We start from the raw sequence: 27829 nt of genomic DNA on the forward strand, positions 1-27829 counted from the left end.
TATTTGTGATCTGCATGTGGGCCGTTGATATTTATGAAAGATTCCTCTGTAAAAAAATAAGATATGCTTTCAGACCTATGAGATGTCATGCAGATGTCAAAAGAAACAGAAAAAGATGACAGAGATGAAGAGTTAAGACAACTGCTGCATTTAAGTAGCAGTAGTTTAAATGTACATGTGTGATCCTGGCCAAAATGAAGTGAATCCAAACAGATCACGACAGGCTATTATGAATTAAGTGTCATTTTAACTGCCCATGGAATAGGGTTGCGCAGTTTACCGGTACTAATGAGGTACCACGATACAAAAAAAAAAAATGAAAACCGTATGATATCATCTTGTTGCTAATTTCGGTACCATATTACAGTATGCTGTCATTAGCAAAATTATATGAGATGACAAATTTGAGATGAAATCAATGAAAATTTTAGAATAAAATAAAAAAAAACTCTGGATATGGCCAAGTGTGATCATTAAACAGCAGAAAGATGTAATTTAATTAAATATACAGTCACAATGAACAAGAGGTGCCGCTCTGCTCTGTCATCTGCTTCACACACACACACAGGGGCGTGCACACTCACACAAATGCAACACTCACTGCTGGTTCTTAATTTTCATGCAGTGCGTTTAGAGTATAAACAGCTGTTAACACTTAAATGAACTCTGGTGCAGCTTGGAGATTTCAGCTCGAGAGTCGCGACGGGAGTATCCCAGCATTAATGGGAAGCTTGATATAACTAACCCGTCAAAAACAGGAAGAACTTAAAGGTCTGTCAAAATAAAAGTCCCACTAACATAAACTCTTCAACTGGAAGCGTGAAATTGAAGACAGAAAAATATAACTACTGTATAAAAATGTCATATTCAAAAAGAAGCAATAATACTTATAACAATTATGCAATATTAAATGGTTTTATTATTATTATCATCTGTAAGCAGTATCATAAACTTAAGCAGCCTTGTGCCACAGGCAATCAGATTTTTTTTCATTAATGTTTTTTAATACTGTGAAGCTCTGTTGTGCAGCATTTTACCAAAAATAAAATTGCAATTTGTTTTGTAAAAAAAAAAAAGAAGAGATTTTTATTTGATTAAAACTGTGTATCAATTTTATTAAACACCATTTGATAATAAAATGTAATTAAAACATTTAACATAGAAACCAAAAATAATAAAATGGAAAACGCATGATTTGAATCTTTAAGACTTTATGCAGTTCTTTTAATGAAGTAATTTTCTGTGTAATTTCATAAAAAATCTTAGGCTTTTTATTTGTTGATTTATAGTATCGATACTGAGGTACCAGGGCTGGTATCATACCAAAGCCAAAATTTTGGTATTTTAGATCAATTAGATCAGTCAGCATGCATTTGTTCTTGCTGAAAGAGTCCCTGCTTCAATAACCAGCATTGGACCAAATTTGCTTTGAGTAGAATTCTGAAAATCTGAAAACTATAATTGACCAGCTAATTTTTTATGTGCTTGACTGATAAGACTGTTTTGTGTTTGTTTCTGTATATTGTTTTAAGAACATGGAAATGTGTTCTTGTAAATATCACTCAATATGGAAAATGAATAGAGCTGTGGGGTGCTTCTCAGTACCCTTATCGATGCTTCGTCATTTCCTTGCTCCTCTGTCCTTGAGCCCATGACCAGAGGTGCTTCTCATTTCTTTAATTGTACATTCTCTTTTCCTCACTCCTCCGTCTGCAAGCCCATGACCCGGAAACCGATCAAAATCCACCATCATGAAGAATGTATCAATTCTTTAATGCACCTAGAGGACCGAGGATGGAGGAAGCTTACTGAGTACACTTAAAGGAATAGTTCACCCATCAATGAAAATTTGCTGATAATTTACTTACCCTCAGGCCATCCAAGATGTATGAGTTTCTTTCTTCATCAAAACAGAATTTAAGATTTTTAGGATTTCATTTCAGGCCTCCTCCTTTAAACAATGCAAGTGAATGTCCTCCATTTTTTGACGGTCTAAAATGCATATTTAGGGTGCATCAAAATAATCCACACGACTCCAGTCGACAAATAAAGTTCTTCTGAACCCAAACGATTTATTATTTTTAGAAACAAAACAATACTTATATACTTTTCAAATGTTCGCTTCGGTACATCTCTGTGACATGCGCTCATAAGAGGGATGACGTTAGATGTTAGAACCATGGAGCTTGTGGTGGACTTCAGGAGAAAAGACAGAGAACTCACCCCATCACCATCAATGGAGCACCGGTGGAGAGAGTCAGCAGCTTCAAGTTCCTCGGTGTCTACATCACAGAGGAACTCACATGGTCCGGCCACACTGAGGCCATTGTGAAGAAGGCTCATCAGCGCCTCTTCTTCCTGAGACGGCTGAGGAAGTTTGGAATGAACCACCACATCCTCACACGGTTATACACCAGCACTGTAGAGAGCAGCCTAACTGGCTGCATCACTGCCTGGTACGGCAGTAGCACCGCCCACAACCGCAAAGCCCTGCAAAGGGTGGTGCGAACTGCCAGACACATCATTGGAGGTGAGCTTACCTCCCTCCAGGACATATATACCAGGCGTTGTGTGAAAAAAGCTCGGAGGATCATCAGAGACTCCAGCCACCCGAGCCATGGGCTGCTCTCACTGCTACCATCAGGCAGGTGGTATCGCAGCATCAGGACACGCACCAGCTGACTCCATGATAGCTTCTTCCCCCAAGCAATCAGACTTTTGAACTCTTGATCTCTCATGATCAATATATATCAGCACTGCACTTTATTAATCTTATTATCTCACACTGGACTGTCATAAATTATATTCTCTCTTAACAACACACTGGCAACTGACTATCAACCGACAGCCTGAATGTCAATACAGTACAATACAACCTACTGTATATTTTATATATGCTTTATATACTATTTTTATTGTATGTGTATTCTATATTGTGTGTATTGTATACTGTACATTGTATATTATATTTGTATATTGTGTTGTGTGTAATTGTGTATATTAGAAATGAAAAGTGTTGTGTAAATCTAATGTTTATTGTAAATTGGTATCATCAGTGTCATGACTGCTATGTTGCTTGGAACTGCACCCAAGACTTTCACCCACTGCTCCACTTGTGCATATGGTTGTGACACAATAAAAGTGATTTGAATTGATTTGATTTTAATTCTAAAGCATTGTTTTCTGCATTTATATGTTCTGAAAAAAAGTTTTCATATCAGCGCTTATCGGTAAACATATACGCCGATACCGATATATCGGTGAAAGGCTAATATCAGCCAACCGATAAATCAGTCGGGCACTACCTAAAATGCAAAGAACAGTACTGGTATCTGTCTGCCATAAATACATTGCATTAGATGTGAAGAATGTGAGCTGCTTGCTGAAGGCAGTTTTTGTTTAGACACGGAGTAGTGATAAATGCATTAGGGCTGCAGCTAACGATTTTGATAACCGATTAATCGTAAATAATTATTTCCATTAATTGATTAATCCTGTAAAATAAAAAATAAAAACATATTTCCTGTATTTTATTAAAATGTGATTTAAAAATGTTTTTTATTAAGGGCACAAGTATTTGGTTTGATTTACGGTACTGAATTCTACTACACAATTCTATACTTTCACAAAACTTTGAACAAAGCCAGAATCATGAAAGTTAAGTTTGAATTTATTATTATTTATATTATTATTACTTTCAGGACATTTGCAAAACAGTTCCTTCCCTTTACTTGTAAAGCTTATCAGAAAGTACTATTCATTGAAGAGTAAAATTATCCATCAGGGATGGAGTGGGACAAAAAAATCAGCCTAGCTGAGGGCAAAATGACACCAGAATAAAATATGAATAATTCTGTCCAGCTGAAAAAGAAAATTGTTAATGATTACATACATTTTATGTATTTAAAATTCATATTGTAAGTTTTAAAAAGTATAGTCACTCATTACATGTTTCTAAACTATACACTGTATACTACTTTTCGAAAAAACACTTTTAATTGTAGTGTATGCTTATCCAGTAAAATTATGTTTGCCATAGTATAAATTTACTGGTGAAATCAGACATTATATTTGGCATTATCAGGACCCTTAGCATTATTATACATTATATTCAGTATACAGTTCTATATAGTACAATCATCAGATTCACTCTCATGCTGAAAAGTCTCATCTTAGACTTCTTTGTCTAGACATCCTAAGCTCGTTGTTTTACATGTGCTTACATGATGAGAAGAAACAATCTAATACACTTTAAAAGCTGGCACACTTGGACCTCAGACATGTGACATCCATGAAAGCTGCATAATTGATTACATTGAAGCGCACGTGTGTAATCAAAATGATTGCGCTCCCTTTCTTCATTGCAAATGGTTTGATTAACGTGGATGTGTGTGCTCGCATGCTCTGTAAAGTTGAACGGAGACTCGAAGTAGATCAGAATAGCGCCTGACCTGGTAACATATCAGTAATAATCCAGTACAATTTAGGCCAGTCAACAGTGTTATGGGTATGATTATATTGCATGTTAGGCTCATTGCCAGTACCAAAGACTGCACTTTTTGCTTCTGCTTGTACAACACAAAAGTTACAAATTGTTGTTCATTTGCATCATCGGCTGTGTCTGTGGATGACAGACCAAATCACAAACTCTTGGGAGTAAAAATCCCATTCATTTTTTTTCATAGACTAATTGATTTTCAACTATAACTAAAAAAGCTTTAAAGGAAGACCTAACGTGAGCTCAGAGGTCGTGCATCGATGGTATATGCCTTTTGATAAAGCCATTAGTCTGCGTTATTTCAACTTCATTGTTTAAAAATCATGTTTAATAGTGGAATTCCTGGTGGACAGCTACACTACCCATGGTCCACCAGAGAAAGATCCACCAGTGAGAACTGCAGCCAACAAATCCCACCAAACAAGTTCAGCAGCGACCGCCCAGGCTGACACAGTCACAGCAACATCAGCTTAACCAGTGGCATGAGTTTGGCTGGTGGGGGAGTGTTCGGGAAAACCTCAGTCCAACATTTATATCTCAAATAATTGCATATTCAGTATGCACTAGAGGTCGACTGATTGTGGATTTTGCCAATACCTGGTGGAAAGGCATGGAATGTTACAACATTTTCTTAGTCGGCACAGACATAGAGGTCAGAGAACAAAATGAATAAAATCCCAGATCTAGTTTATTAAAAAAAAAAAAAATTTAAAAAATCCCAATAATAATCAGAAAAAAAATAAGATTTGGTGCATAACATGGCACTTTTAACACTAAAAAGCCAGAAACACATCAGGGACTCGTGTTTTGAAATGGAGACTTGGCTCTGTTACAATGCTCTATATTTAATATTTACCAAATTAAGATTTTTATGGCCTATTTATTATTATTATTCACAATATAAAGTTGGAGACAATATATGTGCTGATGAAGGATATTTCAGTATAGTTGTATTTTTCTTTGCATGCCCTCGCTTGTAATTTTGCAAGCATTTACAAGCTCATAATTTTCAGAGGAACACACAGGAATAAAAACTATCGGCAATTATCGGCATAGATTTTTGCCGATAACGATAGTTCTAAAAAGTAACCAGTGTTATTATAGTTAACGAAAACCGAAACTAAATTAAAAAACATTTTTGTTAACTAAAATAAAAATAAAACCTGAAATTATTGAAAACAAACTAAACTTAAATACTTTTTCATAACTCCAATACTACCTAAAATAAAAATAAAAGTCATCTCAAATTCATTTTAATTTTTGAAATACTAGGGTGAATATGGGCAAAGTGGGACACTTTTGGAAATTTTCCATTTCTTGACACTTTTAATTATGATACAAACACACATAACCTTGAAGAAATAATTGAAGAAATGCTTAATATTGGGAAGTGGAACCTTTGAAAACCCTCTTTTTACCAAAGCCCAGATTTTTTTAAGCAGTAAAGTGGGGCAAAGGAAAAATGATTCTCTAGAAAATATCTACAAAGTTTTTTTTTTTTTTTTCTTATTTTCTTATACACTTTTACATAATCATTTACAAACATTACACCTCTAAATTTTTTGTAATTTTCTTTACCATTGCTTTTCCCACCGGTGGTCATGAAATGAGCTCTGCCACACATACCAAAGTAAAATCATCAATTTAAAACCTCAAAAAGTTACAGAGATGGTTTACCCAAAAATGAATATTCTCTCATCATTTACTGACCCTCATACCATTCCAAATGTGTATGACTTTCTTTTCACTGCACATCTTGCAATTGCGGTCTACAGGAATGTTCATGATTTCAAGCTCGATTGCACTTACTAGTAGAGTCACCAGAGTGCTAGATGGTGCTAGAAAGTGTAATCGAGCTTGAAATCATGATTGCCAAGGAGACAGCTGATGTCAAGGTTTACAGTAAAAAAGGACTTAAATATTGATCTGTTTCACACCCACACCTATCTTATCACTTCTGAAGATATGGATTTAACCACTGTAGTCTTATGCATTACTTTTATGCTGCCTTTATGTGCTTTATGGAGCTTACAATTTCTGGCCACCATTCACTTGCATTGTATGGACCTACAGAGCTGAAATATTCTTCTAAAAATATTAATTTGTATTCTGCAGAAGAAAGAAAGACATACACGTCTGGGATGGCATGAGGGTGAGTAAATGATGAGAGAATTTTCATTTTTGGGTGAACTGTCCCTATAATTGTTTACTTCCCAAAAATTAGTTTAGTAATGTTTTAAAATGATTTAAGGAAATTCATATGGATCAAGTTTAAATGTCCTTTAAATGTCACATTACCCAAATTCACCCTGTATTATAAAATTTGCAACATTTACAATCCAAATTAAACATGATAATACAACTAGATAGAGGTAAGAGTGCCCTGAGAAATGTAATGAAGTAAGACTTTTTAAATGATACCAGTAAACTGTGAAATTTTTTTCCTCTACTTGATCTGGAAAAAATATGCCATTCATTAAAATAATGTAATTTAATTGCCAGAATGTTCAGCTATTAAACAAAAATAGTTTTGTGTTGTATCTGTGATTTGTTTATTTTCTACGAAGTAAAAAAGCTGGGTGAACATCCTCTAAGTGTGGTGATATTTTTGCAAGGGGTTGTACAAAATGGTGTTAAATAGCACAGAAGTATGGGATTTGGGACGCAGCTATTGTGTGCTTTTCTGTACCTCTGGAGCCAGTTTAGTGATATTGGCTAAGCATTCTATAGTAAAACAATGCAGACTAATGCTTGTCTCTGTATTAGTCATCAACACCATGCAGCTGCTAGAGAGCTCTCATTTTCTTGCTCAATGCCATGGTGAACCCTGACACACTTTCTGAGCTGAACAGTTTGCTGTGTCTAAGGTCTCTATCCAGTGCTCTTTATCGATTCTTTGTTTGCCCATGCTTTGGGATTGCTTTGGGGAGCTGTGCCGTATCTGCAGCTCATTAGCCAGTACACTACAGTGTGCGAAGACAAGCATCTCTACTGAGAACAGGTTGTGACAAATGTGCAGTGCTACCCAGTTCTGCTGCTGACTGGACTGGTTACAAAAGCCTTATTTTCTTTGCAGTCAAGTAGCCTGGACTGGCTAGAACAATTAGATATTTCACACAAAGATAGTTAGCAGAGGCGAAGTTGGGCTGGTGCAGAGGGGATGTTAGGCTCAGAGCCAAGCAGTTCTTATTGTAGTGGAAGCCTGACTATGTCCTGCTGTTAGGACTGGGTAAAAATATTGGTTTTCCAATGTTATACGATCTTCATTTGAACAATATTGATTCTTAAATCCCAAGATCGATGTTTTACACTACACGCAACCCAAAACAATGTGAAAGAGTAAATCACTCAAATATGAAACCAAATTCTAGTGGTCCACCAATATATCGCAGAGGACGATAAATCGACCGATATTCCGATTGTTTTTTTTGTTTTTTTGAAGGCGCCGAAAATCGCCTGCTTGCATGTGAAGCGACTTGGACATGTAAACGACCAGTCACGGTTTTTGTTGTTGTTACGTGCCATCGTGTTACTACAATAATAGACCGGTGTGCAACACAGTGTCATTTAAACGGTCCACATATCAGAGCCGCGGCAGACACGTTTGAGCTCATAATGTTAAAGTGCTCACCTGTTTCATTCTCCCGCTCCTCAGTAGTTCCCTGTTTTAACTGTCTTGTCTAATGATAAAAAGGCAAATATCTATAAAACTATTATCATATACCGTCTGTAAATATGCATATATCTCGTTAAAACAGATGTAATAAACCTCACACAACTTGAGCAGATCCAGCGTCCTGTGGAGCGCTCCTAAATCTTCCTCTGAAGCACGTATTCTAATAGTCTCTCCTCAGCAGTTCCCTGTAACTTATATCTGCCTTGTCTAATGATAAAAGGCAAATATCAATAAAACTTCTACGTTTGCAAATATGCAGATACCTTGTTTATACAGATGTAATTCACTAACCTCACAAAAATCCAGCATTTTCTTTTTCCTTTGAGCGCTCTTATAATATATTCCTCTGAAGCGCATATCCTATCATCCAGAATCAAAAACTTCAGGATCATGACGGTCAGTCCGTGTCAATCCAAGTAGGCGATCCAGGCCATTTAACTGTCCGAACACGTGAGTGCAACTTCAACGCTGCATCCGAAAACTGTAAAATGCTGCCTCCAGAGGCTGTATACGGAGGTATGATGAAAATAAGGTGCTTTTCAAACTGTTCGGAGACCAGTTTCCTTAAGAGTTCCATTCATTCGAAACAGTTGTCAGTTAAGCCATTAACTGATTAGGCAGCAAGGTAGTAAGTCAGCTGCCTACGTTTTCGGATGCAGCCCAAGGTAAAAGCGCTTCACGTGTGCTATAAGTACGTGTCTTATTCACTATGCACTGTATGTACAATGGTTTTGATTCAGTATTTTTTGAGTAAATGCGATTGCTAACGTGGACATGCCATCCATAGTTGCTGGACTACTGTATATATTAACAGTTTCTTTGTGCAAATAAATTACTAAAATTTGATGACTAAACAGAAATTTGAAGAAACTGCTATCTACCATTTAAAATACAGTATTATTTATTTTATTTTTTTTTGTGAAATTTGAGTAAATATAGTGCTAAATAAGAGTTTTTATTTTTGTTTTGTAATTTTATGTTGTTATTTTACTATATTAAATTGTGTGATATCGGCATTGTATCGGCCTATTGGCGACCCTGCTCTCTGGATATCGGCATCGGCCATTAAAAAAAACCATATCGGTCGAACACTACCAAATTCCACGCTGTGGGACTTAAAATGTCTGTGATTAGCCACTAGCTGGTAAATTTTTGGATTTTACTCACCAGTTATTTAGTATAGTGGTAAAGAACGTTAGCACCAAGGTCCTTTCACTGCGTGTTGAGAGTAAAAGTTTGGTTTGACTCGTTTCGTGTCTTGCGTGTCCAAAGATGAGATGGACACAATCTGTTTGTCATTTAATAATGTCTCTATTAATATCCTCTCTGTACTTGTAAGTTTTTGTAAAAAAAAAAAACAAACAAAAAAAAAAAAATTATTCTTATCAAGCATTGCTCAGATTCTGTCTTGTTACTGTCCGCTTAAAGGAATGTTCCAGGTTCAATACAAGTTAAGCTAAATCGACAGCATTTGTACCATAATGTTGATTACCACAAAAATTAATTTTTACTCGTTCCTCCTTTTCTTTAAGAAAAGCAAAAATCTACGTTACAGTTAAGCACTTACAATGGAAGTGAATGGGGACAATGAAAGTGAACGTGGCCATTTTTTGGAGGGTTTAAACACAGAAATGTGAAGCTTATAATTGTATAAAATTATTTTTTAAAAAAAAAAGAGTTTTTAAAAGAGTTTTCTCCCAATTTGGAATGCCCAATTCCCAATGTGCTTTTTAAGTCCTCGTGGTCGCGTAGTGGTTCGCCTCAGTCCGGGTGGCGGAGGACGAATCCCAGCTGCCTCTGCGTCTGAGATCGTCAATCCGCGCATCTTATCACGTGGCTTGTTGAGCATGTTGCCACGGAGACACAGCGCATGTGGAGGCTTCACGCTATCCACCGCGGCATCCACGCTCAACTCACCACGCGCCCCACCGAGAACAAACCACATTATAGCGATCAGGAGGAGGTTACCCCATGTGACTCTACCCTCCCTAGAAACCAGGCCAATTTGGTTGCTTAGGAGACCTGGCTGTAGTCACTCAGCACACCCTGGGGTTCGAACTAGCGAACTCCAGGGGTGGTAGCCAGCGTCTTTTACCACTGAGCTACCCAGGCCCCCATAAAATTAGTAATATAATAATTTAAGTAAATTAATTTAATTGTGATTAATTGCTCTGTTCTTGGCCCTTTGCTTTTCAATATTTATATGCTGCCCCTTGGTCATATTATCCGTTGTTATGGCTTTAACTACCACTGTTATGCTGATGATCTGCAAATCTATATTTCAGCTTGTTCTGAAGCTGCACTTCCACTGTGCTCACTTAATGATTGTCTCAATGAAATTAAGACCTGGTTACAAACCAGTTGTCTTAAATTCAACATGGATAAGACTGAGGTTATGTTATTTGGTTTACCAGCTCTTGTTAAAAAAATAAAATAAAATAAATACATTCAAATATTAGTATTTCCATTGATGGGGTGCTTTTCAAACCTTTGAAAACCATTCGTAATTTGGGTGTCACTTTTGACCCATCCTTATCATTTCAACCTCACATTTGTTCTCTTATTAAGGCTGTGTTCTTTCACCTCCGTAATATCGCACGTCTCTGCACATTGTTACGTCAGAAAGACACTGAAACTCTGGTCCATGCTTTTATATCCACTCGTCTTGATTATTGTAATTCCCTTTTGATTGGCTAACCCGCTAAACTCCTATTCTTTGTGATTTACGCTGGTTGCCGGCTTCTTCTCGAAAATATAAGATCCTTCTATTAACCTTTAAATGCCTCAATGGCCTTGCACCCCACTATCTCTCTGAATTACTGCAGCCTTACCAACCGATGCGTTCCCTCAGGTCCTCTGGTTCTCAACTTCTTGCTGTCCCCAGATTTCATCTTTCCTCTATGTGTGGTAGATCCTTTAGTGTCATGGCACCGAAACTCTGGAACTCACTCCCTTTAGAGCTCCATATTATTTCTTCCATCTCGGCTTTCAAGTCTCGGTTGAAAGCGTATCTATTCTTGCAGTCCTTTTTGTTTTTTCTACCTCTTAATGTTTTGTTTGTTTGTTGTGATTTACTGTTTGTTTCTGAGTTGTCACTCTGTTTATGCATATTTTGTTGTTATGATGTCATTCTATTGTAAAGCGAACTTGAGTTGTGGGAAAGGTGCCTAATAAATAAGTAAATGAGGAACGAGTCTAAATAAATTTTTGTTGTAATCAACATTATGCCACAAATGCTGTCGATTGAGCTGAACTTGTATTGAACCTGGAACATTCCTTTAACCAATGTATAGAGACTATCATTACTGATCTGCCGTCATCTTAAAGAGATGGTAGCATGTGTTTTTTTTAACTTTGTTTGTGAACTGAAATTGAATCGAATCTGGAAACCTGTATCAATACCCAGCCCTACCTGCTGTACATGGACATAGAGGACATGTGGTACATGAATGGAAAGTGTCACTCTTTTAAAAGTGTCTTTTTAAAATGTCATGTATTTCAGTCCTTAGTCCGACTAAAATCGTACCAGTCTGATTTTTGTCTGACCCTTTCTAGATCCCCTTCAATTTGATTATCGAGCAAACAGGTCTGTGGATGATGCAGTCAACATGGGATTGCGTCATATCCTGCAACATCTGGACAGACCAGGGACATATGCAAGGATCCTTTTTGTGGATATCAGTTTGGCTTTCAACACCATCATCCCAGCTATTCTCCGGACTAAACTACACCAACTCTCTGTTCCCATGTCTATCTGTCAGTGGATTACCAGCTTTCTGACGTACAGGCAGCAGCTTGTGAGACAGGGGAAACTCACTTCCAGCACCTGCACAGCACTGGTGCCCCCCAGGGATGTGTGCTCTCCCCACTACTCTTCTCCCTCTACACCAATGACTGCATCGCCAAGGACCCCTCTGTCAAGCTCCTGAAGTTTGCAGATGACACCAGTGTCATCAGCCTCATCCGAGATGAAGATGAGTCTGCATACAGAAGTGAGGTTGAACAGCTGGTGCAGTCAAAACAACCTTGAGCTGAACACGCTCAAAACAGTGGAGATGATTGTGGACTTTAGGAGAAACAACCCAACACTGACCTCCCTCACTATTCTAAACAGCACTGTGGCAGCAGTGGAGTCATTCAAGTTCTTGGGCACTACCATCTCACAGGACCTGAAGTGGGAGACACACATTGATTCCATTGTGAAAAAGGCCCAGCAGAGGTTGTACTTCCTTTGCCAGTTGAGGAAGTTCAACCTACCACAGGTGCTGCTGATACAGTTCTACTCAGCAGTCATTGAGTCTGTCCTCTGCACTTCAATAAGTGTCTGGTTTGGTTCAGCTACGAAATCAGACATCAGAAGACTACAAAGGACAGTTCGGACTGCTGAGAGGATTATTGGTTGCCCCCTGCCCCCCCTTCAAGAATTATACACTTCCAGAGTGAGGAAAAAGGCTGGAAAAATCACTCTGGCCCCCACTCACCCTGCCCATTACCTTTTTGAACTATTGCCTTCTGGCCGATGCTTCAGAGCTCTGAGAACCAGAACCGTCAGGCACAGGAACAGTTTTTTCCCTCAGGCTATCCATCTCATGAACAGTTAAATTGCCCCATTGAGCAATAATTATGTGCAATACACAGTTTAGTCTTTTTTATATTCATCCAACACATCCAGCCTCTTCTGCCATTTCATTCCTCTGAAAAAAATAAATAAAATATTTGCACTGTAAATAACATATTTGTATTTGCACTGTACATAACAGATAACACATTTTTATTAGATTGCACTACGTATGTGTATATGTATGTGTGTGTATGTACATATGTGTATAACTATTTTTTATTTTTCATTATTATCTATGTCTTGCTGCTATTTTTGTATTGTTTTTGTATTGTTGTACACTGGAAGCTCCTGTCACCAAGACAAATTCCTTGTATGTGTAAGCATACTTGGCAATAAAGCTGATTCTGATTCTGACAGCAATTAATTGGCCTTGGCAAGCGAGCCGAGCCGATACTAAATGTGACGTCAAAACCCTGCAGATCACTGATTGGTCAGAGAGAATCGTCACTACCAGCATCACTGGATTTGCGACACGGGACATCAACCCGCTAGTTTTAAATTGAGCAACTTTGACAGCAATATCATTTGTTCACGTGACTTTCGAATTGTAAAAATAAATGGCTGTGCGCAAAACCACGCCGTGGTCAATAAACGAGGTGCAGATGTTCCTCTCGTTAGCGACGAACGAAACGAAAAAGTCTTTCAGGAAGTGTCTCAGCTGTTGGCCGCACACGGCTACCACCGGACCTACCAACAGCCAGAGTGGTTCAAACAGAAGAAAGTGGAAGTGGTTCGACCAAATGGATGCTATCGATGGCAATAGACCGGCGAGCAATGGGAGGGAGAGTGCCCTGGACTCGGTGTTGTTGGAGTCCACGATGGAGGATGGTATGTTTTGTTACGTTAACTTTATATTCTGCTTGAAAGCTTCACTTTATTTAGTTGAGCAGCTACTGGAAAGCTTGCTTCTAAAACAACCAGGCCAATTTAACTGTTACACTTGTGTAAAATCACCATGCAATAACTGCTTTATGCAGCACAATGAGCGAGTAGCTAACAGCTAGAGGTCATGTTATTGTTTATGGTCAGTAATGTTTGTGTCACATTTAAGATGATGTCATGGCAGTAGAGGCGGCGCAACTATGATGATCAGCCTATAATCCCACCCACGTTGAAGCGGCACTAAACTGCAGTGGTAAAGCAAGCTCAGAAAAGTAAAGCGAGCAGAGTCGAACTGTAACGTGCCGTGGAAAAGTGCCAATTGACTCCGTTGATGTCCTTTCTTCAAATATTAAATTACGCATTGTGACGTGTATACCGTATTTTCCGGAATATGAGTCGCTGTCAAACGCAACTCCTCACATACGTTTCATCATGTAGTAAAAATATTCAGTTAGTGAACTGGATAGTTAGTGCAGAGCGAAGTTTTCTAATATCAGAAATATCCACAGATAAACAGTCTTTAACGTTAATGAATGAATAGAATTCAACAGGCATACTGATTTTCTCAGACTAAAAGCTGTTTATTTGTATACAGCATAGAGTTACAATGCATAGAGATGCGTATTTGCTGAGGTTGTCTTCATAACTGAGCGTCTGATGTTGAGCAGCTGAAGGGAAGTCGGGACTTGGGTGGCTGATTCCGGGTCCTAGTGCCTGATGCATTAACCCTCTGTCAGTGTGACTTATACAGAGATGTGACTTATCTGTGTTTTTTTGTTTGTTTTTGTTTTGTTTGAACAACGTGATTTTGACCAGGTGCAACTTATACTCGGGTGCGACTTCATTTCCGGAAAATACGGTACTTGGACATACATATGAAGACTGTAACTCAACTATGCAACAACCAGCTGTAGCTCAATTGTAACTGCTCATGTAAACGTACTGAGTGAAGAGATACATAATTTATGACTGTGATGACGAGGCACAGTAAGCGTTAGATGGGTCTCACCATGTATGTCCAGAAAGGCTCTGTCAGTCCCCTCCTCTTTGCTGCACATAAACGCTCTGGAAGTTTTTTTTCTTTAACTGATTGAGAGGGATTTTATTGCTGCAACATATCTTGGTGGATTCTACATTATGGTTTAAAGTACATCGTCTAAAAATGTATTCCATTGGATTTCATGCAACATTTCTCTGCCTCTTCAAGGTCTTGATTAGTGGGTCTCCATGCAAATACATTTTCAGTTCAGGGCGGCTAAACAAGCATGAGTTTGTTAGGCAACAAGTGCGGCATTGTAGGTCGTCCTTTGTGTCAGGGCACTCTCTTTTTCTGCGGTTCACTCTGTGACTCAGCATGCTGTTAATGAGAAAAAGCTTGCCAGTCATACATTGCCAGGATTCATTCACCCTGAAACTGATGGGAAAATTGTTGTCCCTCTCCACTTTATGTTGGTGTTCAGAGCTGCTTGCCACCATGTAGGTGGTCAATACTCACATTCATTATGAGTTTCACAACTTGCAAGCATCTTGAAAGCTTAAGCTTGGTGGCTGAGTATTAAACTGTGGAGTGTTTTGAACCTTATTGCAATTGTTTGCAAAAAATGAGCATTTTTCAATTGCATTTCAAATTCATTCTGAAGATGTTGTTTTTACATCTAGAATCAGTTTATCAACACTCATTGCTTTCCACAGTTTACTGTGTCTTCCATCTTCTTTTAATGCTTTTCAGTTTCTCTCTGTGACCTCCTGTGTGTGCTTACTTGAACTTCACTTAAAGGAAATGTACTCATAAATAAAAATGCTGTCATCATTTACTCCATGTTGTTCCAAACCAGTATGGCTTCCTTTCTTCCATAGAATACAAATTTTTGTATTTACGATTGCTGTAACAAAGCAGATAGTCACAGTCTACCGGCAGATTCATATTGTGAAAGATGAGTTTAAGAGATTTAATGCCCATTGCAATGAAGACTTAACCTATGGGGACTAAAGCCATCTTAACACAGCAAAGGTGGCACAGAAACTGCAACTCTGTGTGGCAAAATACTGTGTATTTTCACAGAGCAGGAATAAATGCATTTACACAGCAGTAGCAAATGCATAAATAATGTTATGAGATTCATATTTTAAATGTAAAATTATGAATATAGAAATATGAAATGAATGAAAATATGAATGAATACTCAACCTATGTGTGGACTTCTTTCAAAAAGTCAACCTCCCAATTAGACTTTGGGAAATGTTTAATGTTACTTGAATTGGTGATATTTTATTGCATTTCTGTCTTTGTATTGTTACATATTGTTTGGAAAATGTTAAAGCATTATATTGTTACATATTGTTTTGTTTTCTAAGATGGAAATAGATGCAGTTTGACAAGAAAAGTATATGGTGTCAAATTTCATCATTTTCAAATATGCGATTAATCGCGATTTAACTACAAAGAAAATATTAAAATACTTTAAAATGCAATCGACTGACAGCCCTAATATAGAGAATCACAATGACCCTTGAACACATTTCATGGTGCTATATAGTTCAACCTTTTTTTGTCTTGATAATCTTCATTTACTGCTGCTCCTTCCATTCATTCTGCAGGAAACATGTCTTCCAGTTTTAAGGCCAGTTCACACTGCCTCAACAGATGCCAACAAACACCAACATCCAACAGTTGTTTCATTTTGTCAGATCAGTGTGTTCACTCTGTTGCTGTTTGTTGATGTCTGTTTTCATCTGGTACAATTTTCCAACAAACTCTGACGTAATCTGACTTCATCACGAATCATTGCCATGACGATAAAGTAAAAGTCCCTGCTAACTCATAGAAAATTAATGTGCGCAGGTGCAACTGCATTGGTAGAGCAGGGGAAATGCAGTCAGTCACGATTTATCACATTTTTGTTGCGAACTTTTAAAAAACATTATTTTAGCATTTGTTCTTTTCTCTTTTTCTTTTTTCTTCCCTTTTTTCCCCAATTTGGAATGCCCAATTCCCAGTGCGCTCTAAGTCCTCGTGGTGGCGTAGTGATGCCTCAATCTGGGTGGCGGAGGATGAATCTCAGTTGCCTTCGCATCTGAGACGTCAATCCGCGCATCTTATCACGTGGCTTGTTGAGCGCGCTACCGCAGAGAGTTAGCGCGTGTGGAGGCTTCACGCTGTTCTCCGCGGCATCCACGCACAACTCACCACGCACCCCACCGAGAGCAAGAACCACATTATAGCAACCACGAGGAGGTTACTCCATGTGACTCTACCCTCCCTAGCAACCAGGCCAATTTGGTTGCTTAGGAGACCTGGCTGGAGTCACTCAGCATGCCCTGGATTCGAACTCGCGACTCAAGGGGTGGTAGTCAGCATCAATACTCGCTCAGCTACCCAGGCCCCCCATTTACGTTCTTTTCTAAATAAAGAAAACAATGATGTGTTAGGGTTGGTTGGCTTGTTTCAGCAGTTTGTGTGGATAACACTTGTGAGGGAATATACATACAATTAGGCTGTATCATGAATACATGCTAAACATATTTATTCAATTGAGAATATATATTTATATAATAAATCGTGCGTGTTTAGCTTCATCTGCAACCTCTTCCTTGTCAGGCATCTTCAAAGGCGAACAACAACACGCAAAGACACAAGTGTGTTGGGTTTTGTTGGATCAATGTGAACATGGCAGTTCTCTTTTTCAACATTCTAAATACAACAGCCAACTTTAGAATGTTTGAAGTGTTGGCGTTTGTTGGGGCAATGTGAACCCTTTAGATGAGTAAAAAAAAAAAAAAAAGAGAGAATGGAATGGAATGAACCTATATTAAAAAAATTAGTCTTCCGTGTTCTTCGGAAATTAAAAGTGAGACTGTGGTGATGGATTTAAAATTGTTCAGCTACAACTCTCATTTCTGTGGCAGTGTAGTGGCAGTGTAGTTAACAGAATAAAGCTCTTCATATCTCATTTCAGGGATTCCCAACCTTTTTTGACATTCAAGATTAACCTTTAAGTAAAGTTATTTACTTGAAATACCCCCTGTGATTTCAAGCAATGTTGTAGCCTTTCAATAAATATAATGGATAATACATTTATTATAAAATCCAGCATCTTTGTAAAAAGAAACCCTTCCTTATGTGCTTATGTGTGTAATCGATGATTATCACTGGACAAACTGCCCATTAGCTGGGATTGATAAGCATCTGAATTAACCTTTAATTATGGTTGTGTATGGCAGGAGGTTTCTCCATGGTGTTTCTGGCCCGCACACACAGTGGAGTAAGATGTGCCCTGAAAAGGATGTATGTGAACAATATACATGATCTGAACATCTTCAAGCGGGAGATCACTATCATGGTGAGTCAAGCAGGTTGTGTTTTTAGGTGAGGGCAATAGTACATTAGGGTCCCACTTATCCCAAAATATTACAGAAAGTGCCATGTGACCTACAGGTATGTTCATACAGCTTCAGACCATAATATTTCATGTAAAGATACAAAGAGATGTTGATATTCAGTGTTATTGGTTAACTTCTGTGCTCTTGTATGCCCCCACAGAAAGAGTTGTCAGGCCACAAGAACATAGTCCGGTATCTTGACTCAACTACCAATGCAGTGGGAGACAGTGTATGGGAGGTTCTGATTCTTATGGAGTATTGCAAGGGTAATACAAATCTAAAAATGATCTATGTTCATGTGTAAATGTGTGTTCTATTATTCATGGGGCACAAACTCAACTGTAAATTTAGGTTATTTTACTTTTAAACTTATGATACCTTATAAAGTCTATGTTAAACAGTAGGAATGTGACAGACTTTATGAAAGGGTTTCAGTTTTGGCTGAAATCATACTTTTATCAGTTTGCTGCATAGGTTGTACCTAATTGTTAAAATATTTTCAGAGAGATTTGTTGTTCAGTTCAAAAATCTTCAAGTGAAATACTTTACCAAAAGAAGTAACTTTAACAGTGCAATATGTGCAAAACTATTTTGATAAAGGTTGTAAAGGTGTTAATTTGATTCAATTTTTTTGTGTTGTCCAGCTGGTCAGGTGGTGAAACAGATGAACCAGCGGCTGCACGTAGGATTCACTGAGGCAGAGGTGCTTGGCATGTTCTGTGACACCTGTGAAGCGGTGGCCAGGCTCCACCAGTGCAAAACTCCAATAATCCACAGAGACCTGAAGGTACAGCAGAGAAACGATATAAGTAATGTTACAGACAAGTGGGTCTAGATGATTTGCATACAGTTCATTCCTTAAGTTAAATGTTTCACTAAAGGAGGAGTTGGTGTGAAGCACAAACATGTCTGCGTGTTAATCTTCGTGATTTCATAATTGTTAAAGTGCACGCTGGATGATCACTTATTCTCTTTTGTCTCACTGTGTTTGCCTAGAAGGGTAAATTTAGGACACTCCTTATCAGAGTAGTGGACCTTGTCTTAACCATTTCTGCTCAACTCTGTGTTACCAGACATGATCTCTCTAAGCAGTTACTATAGTCTCAAACATAATTACTAGCAAACATTAGTGAAACCCAGGCAAAGGCTAGCCTGTTATGCTTTGTCTGTGAAAAGCATCAGCACTTCAAAGAGGCATGGCTGCCTTTTTGGCAGAAAACTGTGGGAACAGGCCAACAGTGCCATTCAACAGAATGCTCTTTTCCCACCAGTCAAAACCAATCACAGTCTAAAATAATTGGGAAATCATTGAACACTGAAGTGGAAGAAATTTGTTTGTTTACTCAGGGATATCCTGTCATCATCTACTTACCCTTATGTCACTCAAAAGTGTTGTACTGCAAAATATCCAGGCTGTGTTAGCTTTCTCTGAAAACAAGACTATATCTTCTGTCGTATATCAATATCTCATATAAAAAACAATATCTTATGCACTTCTGCTTTTCAAGTATTTATTTCATATTTTAAGGATGCTAAGATATTTTTACAGGAAAATAAGACAAAAATACTCAGTAAGAAAATAATTTGTTGGAGTGTGCTTGTTCAAGATGTTTCCAATAAACTAGTAGCAACCGGTTTACTACCTTGAGCTTTAATGGCAGGAAGTCATCAGAATACTAATACTATCTTTTGGATATTGATATGAAGATAATGCTGAGAAGGTTATTGAGCTTGACACACCAGTACCAGCATTAACACAATATAGTACTTGATTACATTTCCTTCCTGTCCTGCCAGTGTCTTTCGATTGTTGGAATCCAGTTGGATCTATCAACAAGGTTACTGAGACTGGTTCGAATATGTGTATGTTGGCAGGTAGAAAACATCCTCCTAAATGACCAGGGAAACTACGTCTTGTGTGACTTTGGAAGTGCCACACATAAAGTGCTGCTTCCACATAAAGATGGAATAACCGCCGTGGAGGATGAGATCAAGAAGTAAGACTCTTTCTACAATACTCAGAGGAGTTATGGTTGCATGCCTTGCTATAGGGCACAATGGCGATGGTTCATGGCTTGCTCCTTTTAGTTTTAAAACCAGCAACCTTCCAATTATCAGCCCAAAGCACATGGCAGAAACCCATCCAAGGACCTGCATGCCTTGATAAAATGCCCCTTTGTCTTACACTAGCAGCAAATGTAAATTTTTACAGTGCAAGGAATTATGGAGATGTTCTTGTCCAGAACAACCTACAAAATGTGTTAAACTTGTCAAGATGGTCATTTCTTGTTACTTAATCTGCTGTCAGGAAGTCAATGCTTTTAAACTTTCCACTGCTTTCATTCTACTCTGCTTAGATACACGACTCTTTCATATCGTGCCCCAGAGATGATTAACCTGTACCAAGGGAAAGCCATCACCACAAAGGCTGATATCTGGGTAAGCAATGAAACACACATATTCACACCTTACTGTCTAACTTGCAGACATGCTGCAGAGCTGGTTTGGTATGCCAAACCGGTTTCCTCTCAGGGGTGTGCTTTACATAAGTCCTTTAAATCCTGGCTTTGTTTCAAAGTTGTTCCTTTTATTGATGTTGCTGTACACTAATATAGATATGTGTAGCATTCATTTTGTAAATTATACTGTGTAACGTTTCAAGCATAAACGTGTCCATACTTTGAAATTAAAAAATAACTGTAAGGATCAAGATGCAGTCAATCACTTACCAAAACGTGTTCACTAGAGCTGAAGAGCATATGGGGCTGATGGAAAAAAGTCTGTAGCTTCCTGATTACTGGCTGCATTGTAAAGACAGGAATGAGGGCTTCCTCATAAACTTCCTCTTTAACACTGACATGCTGCGAAAGACGTAGCCTAGCCTCATTTCACAACTCCCTCTTCCAAAAAAGTTAAAAATGCTGGACGTTAGAACAGAAATGAAACCGTTATCTCTACAGTTTCATGGAAGGTCTGTTTGTGATTAATTTCACTAGTGCAGATGGTTGCAGTTCATGGTCATTGTGTCAAAACATGCTCCAGTGGAAAAAGGAAATGTATGACATTACTTCCTGCCCATTTGCTTCCTCTGAAAATAGAAAGAATACTCAGAATTCATCTTGGATAACACAGAGCAGCTGTCAGCTCTATAAGTGTTGTCACAGTGTAGTATTTACTAATTGGAGCAACCTGTAATCATTCAAATGCATTGAATATTTTATGTTTGGCTTGTTTTTGAGTGGAATTAACAGTTTTTATCTCTCTCTTTCTCTTTTATTCTCTCTCTCTTTCTCCCAGGCACTTGGATGCTTGTTGTACAAGCTGTGTTTCTTCACACTTCCATTTGGGGAGAGTCAAGTCGCCATATGCGATGGAACCTTCGCTGTTCCGGACAGTTCAAAATTCTCCTATAAGTTGCACTGTTTAATCAGTAAGCTGCTTTCAAAGATGTGAAAACTTTGTGAAACTAAACATGTGAAATTCATTATTTTGTGGAATAATATGGTTTAACAAATGAGTGTGTACTGAAGGGCTGGTGAAGTTTTTTGAGTTTGATATTATGGTTAAGTTAAACAATTACCCTCTGGTAATAAAGAGGTACTGCATGCTTGTGTCCTTGCTCACCTTAATAGTGAGTTTATTCGCAACCGTCTCTTCTCAGCTATATTCTCTGCATGTAGAAGTTGGTCTGGATAGATACTGAGGGCCTATAATTATATTTGTATAGTTGCTATAGGTCTAAAGTTCCTATTAAAGCTGAAATGTGGATTTAAGCACCAGTAATCCATCAGATGACTCATAACTTTTGTACATTTTCTTTCTTAAAGGATACATGTTGGAGCCTGATCAAGAAAAGAGACCTGACATCTATCAAGTCTCTTACTTTGCCTTTCGGTTAGCTGGAAAGGAGTGTCCAGTGCCAAATCTCTTTGTAAGTTACTCCCCACATTAGAGTGTGGAAAGCCAATTGATTTTAAAGAATTGTTTATCTATTCCCATTTTTTCCCCTTAGCATCATTTGTAAATATGATTGAGTGTTTGGCTGCTTTCTCCCATACAGAACTCTCCCCTTCCCACCTCCTTGCCAGAGCCCTTTACTGCTAGTGATATTGCTGCTAAGAAGAGCCTGACGAAAGCCAGGTATCATTTTTAGAGCTTTATCTATGAATTTCAGATTACTTAATTGCTGTTCTTAACTTGGAATTTTTAATTTTTTTATTATAATTTTTTTAATCAGAATAACAGATTCAGTTGGACCAACAGAAACGTCAATTGCACCCAGGCAAAGACCAAAAGCTGCAAATAGTAACGTTTTGCCTTTGGCCAGCTCTGTAACTCCTGTGAAAATGACTGTACCCTCAGGTACAGACAGTAATGGCCAGAAAGGTGAGTGAAAGAAGCTGTTTTTCTGAAATATTGTGTATGTGCATTAGGGGAACTCTGCGTTGACTGCCGACAGTATGTGTGTGCTTGTCTCAGATCCTGGAAATGGGCAGCAGTCAACTGCGCAGATGCCGAGCAGCAGTCAACAGAACAGAGTATTACAGCAGCTGCAGCCTGGAGACCTCAGACTACAACAGTTACAGCATCATCAACAACAACAGCAGCAGTACAATATGCACCACCATCAACAAGAAGTCACTGCTCAACAGCTACAGTACATGCAACAGGTACTGAGTACCTCAGGAATTCAAGACTCCTGTTCAGTGCACCAATGTGTAGCACTACCAGGTCTTATTAAAGGTTTCAAGCCTCCCTGGAGGAGGAGGGGGGTCACACACATTCTTTATAGATAATATGTCTCAAATTCAAACCAATATCCTTCTGATCTTTAAGAGAAATTAAAGGACTAATTTCTTCAAGCCAATGCATGAAGCATTTTCTTTGACTCAGTTAAGTGATTTACAGAGGATGCCTGTGACATAAAATGTGCTTTCTATTAGAGCATGACCAGTTGTGACTGTCAAATGGTCCTTGTTTGGATCGAACATTGTGGTCTGCTGTTGAACACATGATGACTGCATTGTTTACACATAATAAACACAACCTAGAATGCGGTGGCAGTGTTTGCATTCAGCATTTGTAGGTTTCTATGCAAACCCTAATAAACATGCTTGTAGTTTTGTTTATAAGGAATGATCTCCTGTTTGAGAAAGCTCATTTGAATGGCATAAAGTTCCTAAATGCAATACTTTGAATTTCACGATGTAAAATATAATCTGTAAATTTACACAATGAGATAGGCAGAAATATGATAGTTCTTTTGAAGTTTGCCAGTATTAACTGTTTGGATTAAAGATTTACTCATCTTAAAACATATTTTTTATTTTTTATTCTCAATTTGTTGCATAATATTGATAACCACAAACATTTATTTTGACTTGCCTTTCCTTTTCTTTAAAAAAAGCAAAAATCTGGGTCCAAACTGTAGGTCCATTAAATGCAAGTGAATGGTGATCAGGCCTTTGACGCAAATAAAGTCAGCATAAACATAACCCATTAGACTACAGTGGTTAAATCAATGTCTTGTGAACTGAACCAGTTGATTTTGGGTGAGAACAGAGCAAAAAGTAACTCCTTATTCACTGTATATCTTAACAGTCTTCTTGGTTATCATGATTTCAAGCTCGATCACACTTCCTATAGCGCCATCTAGCACTCTGCTCATGCGTCAAGAACTAGGAAATGTAATCGAGCTTGAAATCATGATCGTGCCTAGAGACTGTAATGGCAAGATGTACAGTAAAAAAAATGAGGTTTTTTTTTGGTCTGCTCTCATGCAAAACCAACTAGATTCACTCCAGAAGACATCGATTAAATCACTGGTGTCAAATAGATTACTTTTATGCTGACCTTTCACCATTTGCTTGCATTGTATGGATCTGCAGAGCTGAAATATTCTTCTGAAAATCTTTTTCAACAGAAGAATTTTTTTTTTTTATACACATCTGTGATGGCATGGGGGTGAGTAAATGTTGAGAATTTTCAAAAGTATTTTTTTTTGTTTTTTTTTGGTAATCAACATTATGCCACAAATGCTGTTGATTGAGCTTAATTTAACCAGAATATTCCTTGAAAAACAAAATTAACAATGGTAATCTGTAAATTGAATAACTCTCTTTCTGCCCAGTGATTGAAAGACAGTCAATTACTGTAGACAGTCACAGTCTCCGAATTTCAAAAGGCTAGCAATACTACAGTGTTTTTATTACTTTATCTCAACATGTTTGACATCTTGTTGTCAAGAGGTCACACCTTCTGTCCCGAACCATAAATATATGTTATGTGATTGGATACACCTTCTGACAGCACTGTCACTCAACATTGACAAGAAGCATAAATTTGACACCCGAGCGTTTCACGAGTATCCATTGACACCTCTGTCTCTCTCATTTCCCCCCCTCCCATGCTCTCTTTTACAGTATCATCAGGCCATGCAGCAGAGTCTTCAGATGCAGCAGCAGCATATGCTTCAGCAGCAGATGATGATGCAGCAGCAGCCCATATATCAAGCCCAGCAGCAACAGCAGGCTCACTATACTGCCCTGGTAAGACACCTCAGACACCTGGAACATCAGTGGCAGGGCCATTTGTTTTCTTTTTAGAGAGAAAATTAGATGTAGTTTTAAGGGGTAATGTGCCTGAAAAAGAGCTAAATTTCTTTATTTTAACCTTGTGAAGAAATTAAAAAAATTAATGCTGGAACATGTGGCAGTCTGTGTCCTCAACGAGACAGAAAAATGGTGGCACATTTTCTCATTTTAATTTAGCCTCCATATGAATGTCATTAGGTTATCTAGTATATTGTCTTTTAATTAATCTTTTTTTTTTCTTAGAAGTCTGAAATTAGACCGTGTTTGCCTTAAATGCTTATTTGGCCACACTCACTGAAGCAGGTTTCTGTGCCAGACAGTTTCCTTTGCCAAGAGCATGTCACCTAGTCATAACTGTCAACAATTCCTTTGAATTCTACTAATGCTATACGAGGAAATGTTGCTAGCTGACTTTCACTAAACACATAATGTTAAGGCAGAACAATTTTTAGCTCATTTTCCACTGAATGGTTACCATCTGTTTAATTTCAGATGCAATCTGCTCCGTGCAAAACCATCAGGGTTTGAATGAGGTGGTGAAATCGACCGATTCTCTGTGTTAAATCTTAACATATGAGGCAATTACACTGTAGGGATATTCAAAGGCCTCTGTGGCACTCTTTCTGTTTATCTGTGTGTCTTTTTCTAACTCCCTGTGTCCTCATGGTCATTGTGTATGGAGAAAACACACTTTATCGTATGGTAAGCTAAAAAGATTTAAGAACAAAATGCAGTACCTTTTCAAATCCAATTTGAAAAATGTAATTAATTTTGTTAAAGGGAAAGTTCATCCAAAAATAAAATTCTCTCATCATTACTCACCCTCATGCCCTCTAAGATGGGTATGACTTTCTTCTGCTGAACACAAATGCAGATTTTTAGAAGAATATCTCCGCTCTGTAGGTCCATACAATGCAAGTGAATGGTGATCAAGTTTTCGAAAGCTCCAAAAAAAAGAGATGAAGTCAGCATAAAAGTTATCCATAAGACTCCAGTAGTTTAATCAGTGTCTTCTGAAGATATGCAGTTGGTTTTGGGTGAGAACAGAAAAATGTAACTCCTTTTTCACTGTACATCTTGACAGCAGTCTCCTATAGCGCAATCTGGTGCTCTGCCCATGCGTCAAGCACTAGGAAGTGTAATCAAGCTTGAAATTGTGATTTTGCCTAGAGACTGCAATGATGAGATGTACACTGATAAAGGAGTTATATTTTTGTCTGTTATTACCCAAAACCAAATGAATTGCTTCAGAAGACATAGATTAAACCCCTGGAGTCTTATGGATTACTTTTATGCTGACTTTATGTCCTTTTGGAGCTTCAAAGACCTGAAATCACCATTCACTTGCATTGTATATCTTTGTGTTCGGCAGAAGAAAGTCATACACATTTGGGATGGTGTGATGGTAAGTAAATGATGAAAGAATTTTAATTTTTGGGTGAAGTATCACTTTAAATTCAAAACCTTTCAAAACAAACAAACATGTTGTAAGAGTTCATTGGGTTACTATGAACTGTATCTTCACCTAGAAATGATGACTTATAGCCCAAATGCATTATTGTCGCCATTATTGGCAGTAGGGCAAGTTTGTGTCTCCCATGCCTAAAGCCTTAGAGCATGAAATGTCTTTGCTCTTCTTTTAAATGTTTACCAGTTTGCTTGTAACTCAAACATCTTTTATACAGCTGTTTTGGTAGATAAAGACCATGGCTTTAGAAAGTGTCATTAGGCTCAGATTTACACAGTAATACAAAAATCATTGTTTACGCTCTGTCAAAGGATGCAAGTGAAGTTCAGAAGATGAACGAGTACAAGCACACCACAAGCATGATTAAAACTGCCTATATAAATGGGTCCACAGTTTACCACTTACATTTTAAAAGTTTGGCTTTGGTTTCTCTTAACAGATGCATCAGTACCAGCAGGCCTTTGCCCAGCAGCAGCAGCTGCAGTGTGCTCCAGTTCAACAGGTACCCTATATCTCCCCCCTGGAGTTCCAGGCCCCACTGGGCTCCTATAAATCTGCCGGACCTTCCCCAGTAGATACGTCCTTCGTTAATATCAGGCAAGAAACTCGTGTACTTTTCCGACACAGTGAATTTTGTACAACTTTTAAAAATACAGCTATGTTATAATTATTCAACCCTATTGCATGTAGCTGTTTCTTAAATATGTAAGACTACACAAGTAATTGTTTTAAAATGAAATTAAGCCATTGCTGTACAATGGCACTTATTTAAGTTTTAAAATGTAAGTTTAGTGTCATAAGCAAAAATGTATTTCTATGCAAAAAATAAGCTGTCAAATAAGCTGTCACAAAAGCTAATAGAGGAGATTATTTCATTACACAAGAAAAGACTATGGCTAAAAGTTCATTTCCAAGGCACTTCAATTTCCAATAGACAAAGTTGGCAGCACCATTCATACAATTTTAAAATATGGTACAACAGCAACCTTCTTGGGTGTGGAAGAAAGCAAAACTTCACCAAGGGAAATGCTGACTTGAATATTCAAGAAGGAATTGGGAAAGACCTGTGGAGTCTTGGAAGAAGGTCTTATGGATGTATGACACTAAACTGAAAATAAGTTTTAGACCCATGGGTCAGCAGTATGTCTTGAATAAGAAAGGCAAGGTCATGACCAGAATGACACCATCCCCACAGTCAAGCATGGAGGTGGGTCAGTCCTGTCATGGGGGTGTTTTGCGGCTGCAGGCTGCTATCCTGACTATGTGACTGATGCCATTGATTCTTTCAGGTATCAGGCCATTTTGGCAAAAATGTGATGCCTTCAGTGTGTATAAATTGAAGCTCTGTGATCACTGGACTTTCCAGTAAGACAATAACACCAAAATCTGGTTCAGGGATGGGTCGTGGAATGGCCCTTTCAGTCCATCTTTAAAATCCCATTGAAAATCTTTGTTGGGATTTCAAGCAAGCAGTGGCAGCACAAAAATCAAAGAAAGTCAATGATCTGGAAGCTTTTGCTCATGAGAAATGTGTAAAGATTCCAGTAGAGTGGTGTCCGAAGCCTGAGAACACTTAACCTGAAACATTTTTTTGATGTTATTAAGGGTAAAGGATGCTCCACAAATGATTGGGGGTTGAATATTTTTGACATGACGTTTGTGGAGAGAATTATTATTATTATTATTATTTTATTTGGGTAAACTGAACTCT

At 38.1% G+C, this 27829-nt stretch overlaps 1 protein-coding gene across 7 annotated transcripts in view; it reads left to right on the plus strand.

Annotated features, from left to right (window-relative positions):
- The window catches only part of LOC127429383 (BMP-2-inducible protein kinase-like), a 52138-nt gene that overhangs the window by 8454 nt on the left and 15855 nt on the right, over positions 1–27829 (plus strand). For 2 of the 7 annotated variants that reach the window (XM_051678383.1, XM_051678400.1), the window contains 13 exons: positions 11730–13623; positions 17899–18017; positions 18218–18323; positions 18702–18844; positions 19855–20054; positions 20415–20496; positions 21355–21487; positions 21885–21988; positions 22118–22197; positions 22295–22443; positions 22537–22727; positions 24480–24605; positions 26558–26715. In XM_051678383.1, coding sequence (XP_051534343.1) covers positions 13353–13623; positions 17899–18017; positions 18218–18323; positions 18702–18844; positions 19855–20054; positions 20415–20496; positions 21355–21487; positions 21885–21988; positions 22118–22197; positions 22295–22443; positions 22537–22727; positions 24480–24605; positions 26558–26715 — 1862 coding nt within the window. In that variant the 5' untranslated portion in view covers positions 11730–13352. Of the gene's footprint in view, positions 1–11729; positions 13624–17898; positions 18018–18217; positions 18324–18701; positions 18845–19854; positions 20055–20414; positions 20497–21354; positions 21488–21884; positions 21989–22117; positions 22198–22294; positions 22444–22536; positions 22728–24479; positions 24606–26557; positions 26716–27829 lie in introns of those variants that run through there. The other 5 variants (XM_051678392.1, XM_051678416.1, XM_051678409.1 and 2 more) reach the window with 5 other exon arrangements.

This window comes from Myxocyprinus asiaticus, chromosome 3 (genome assembly GCF_019703515.2).
Source record: "Myxocyprinus asiaticus isolate MX2 ecotype Aquarium Trade chromosome 3, UBuf_Myxa_2, whole genome shotgun sequence".
NCBI classification, from domain to species: Eukaryota; Metazoa; Chordata; class Actinopteri; order Cypriniformes; family Catostomidae; genus Myxocyprinus; species Myxocyprinus asiaticus.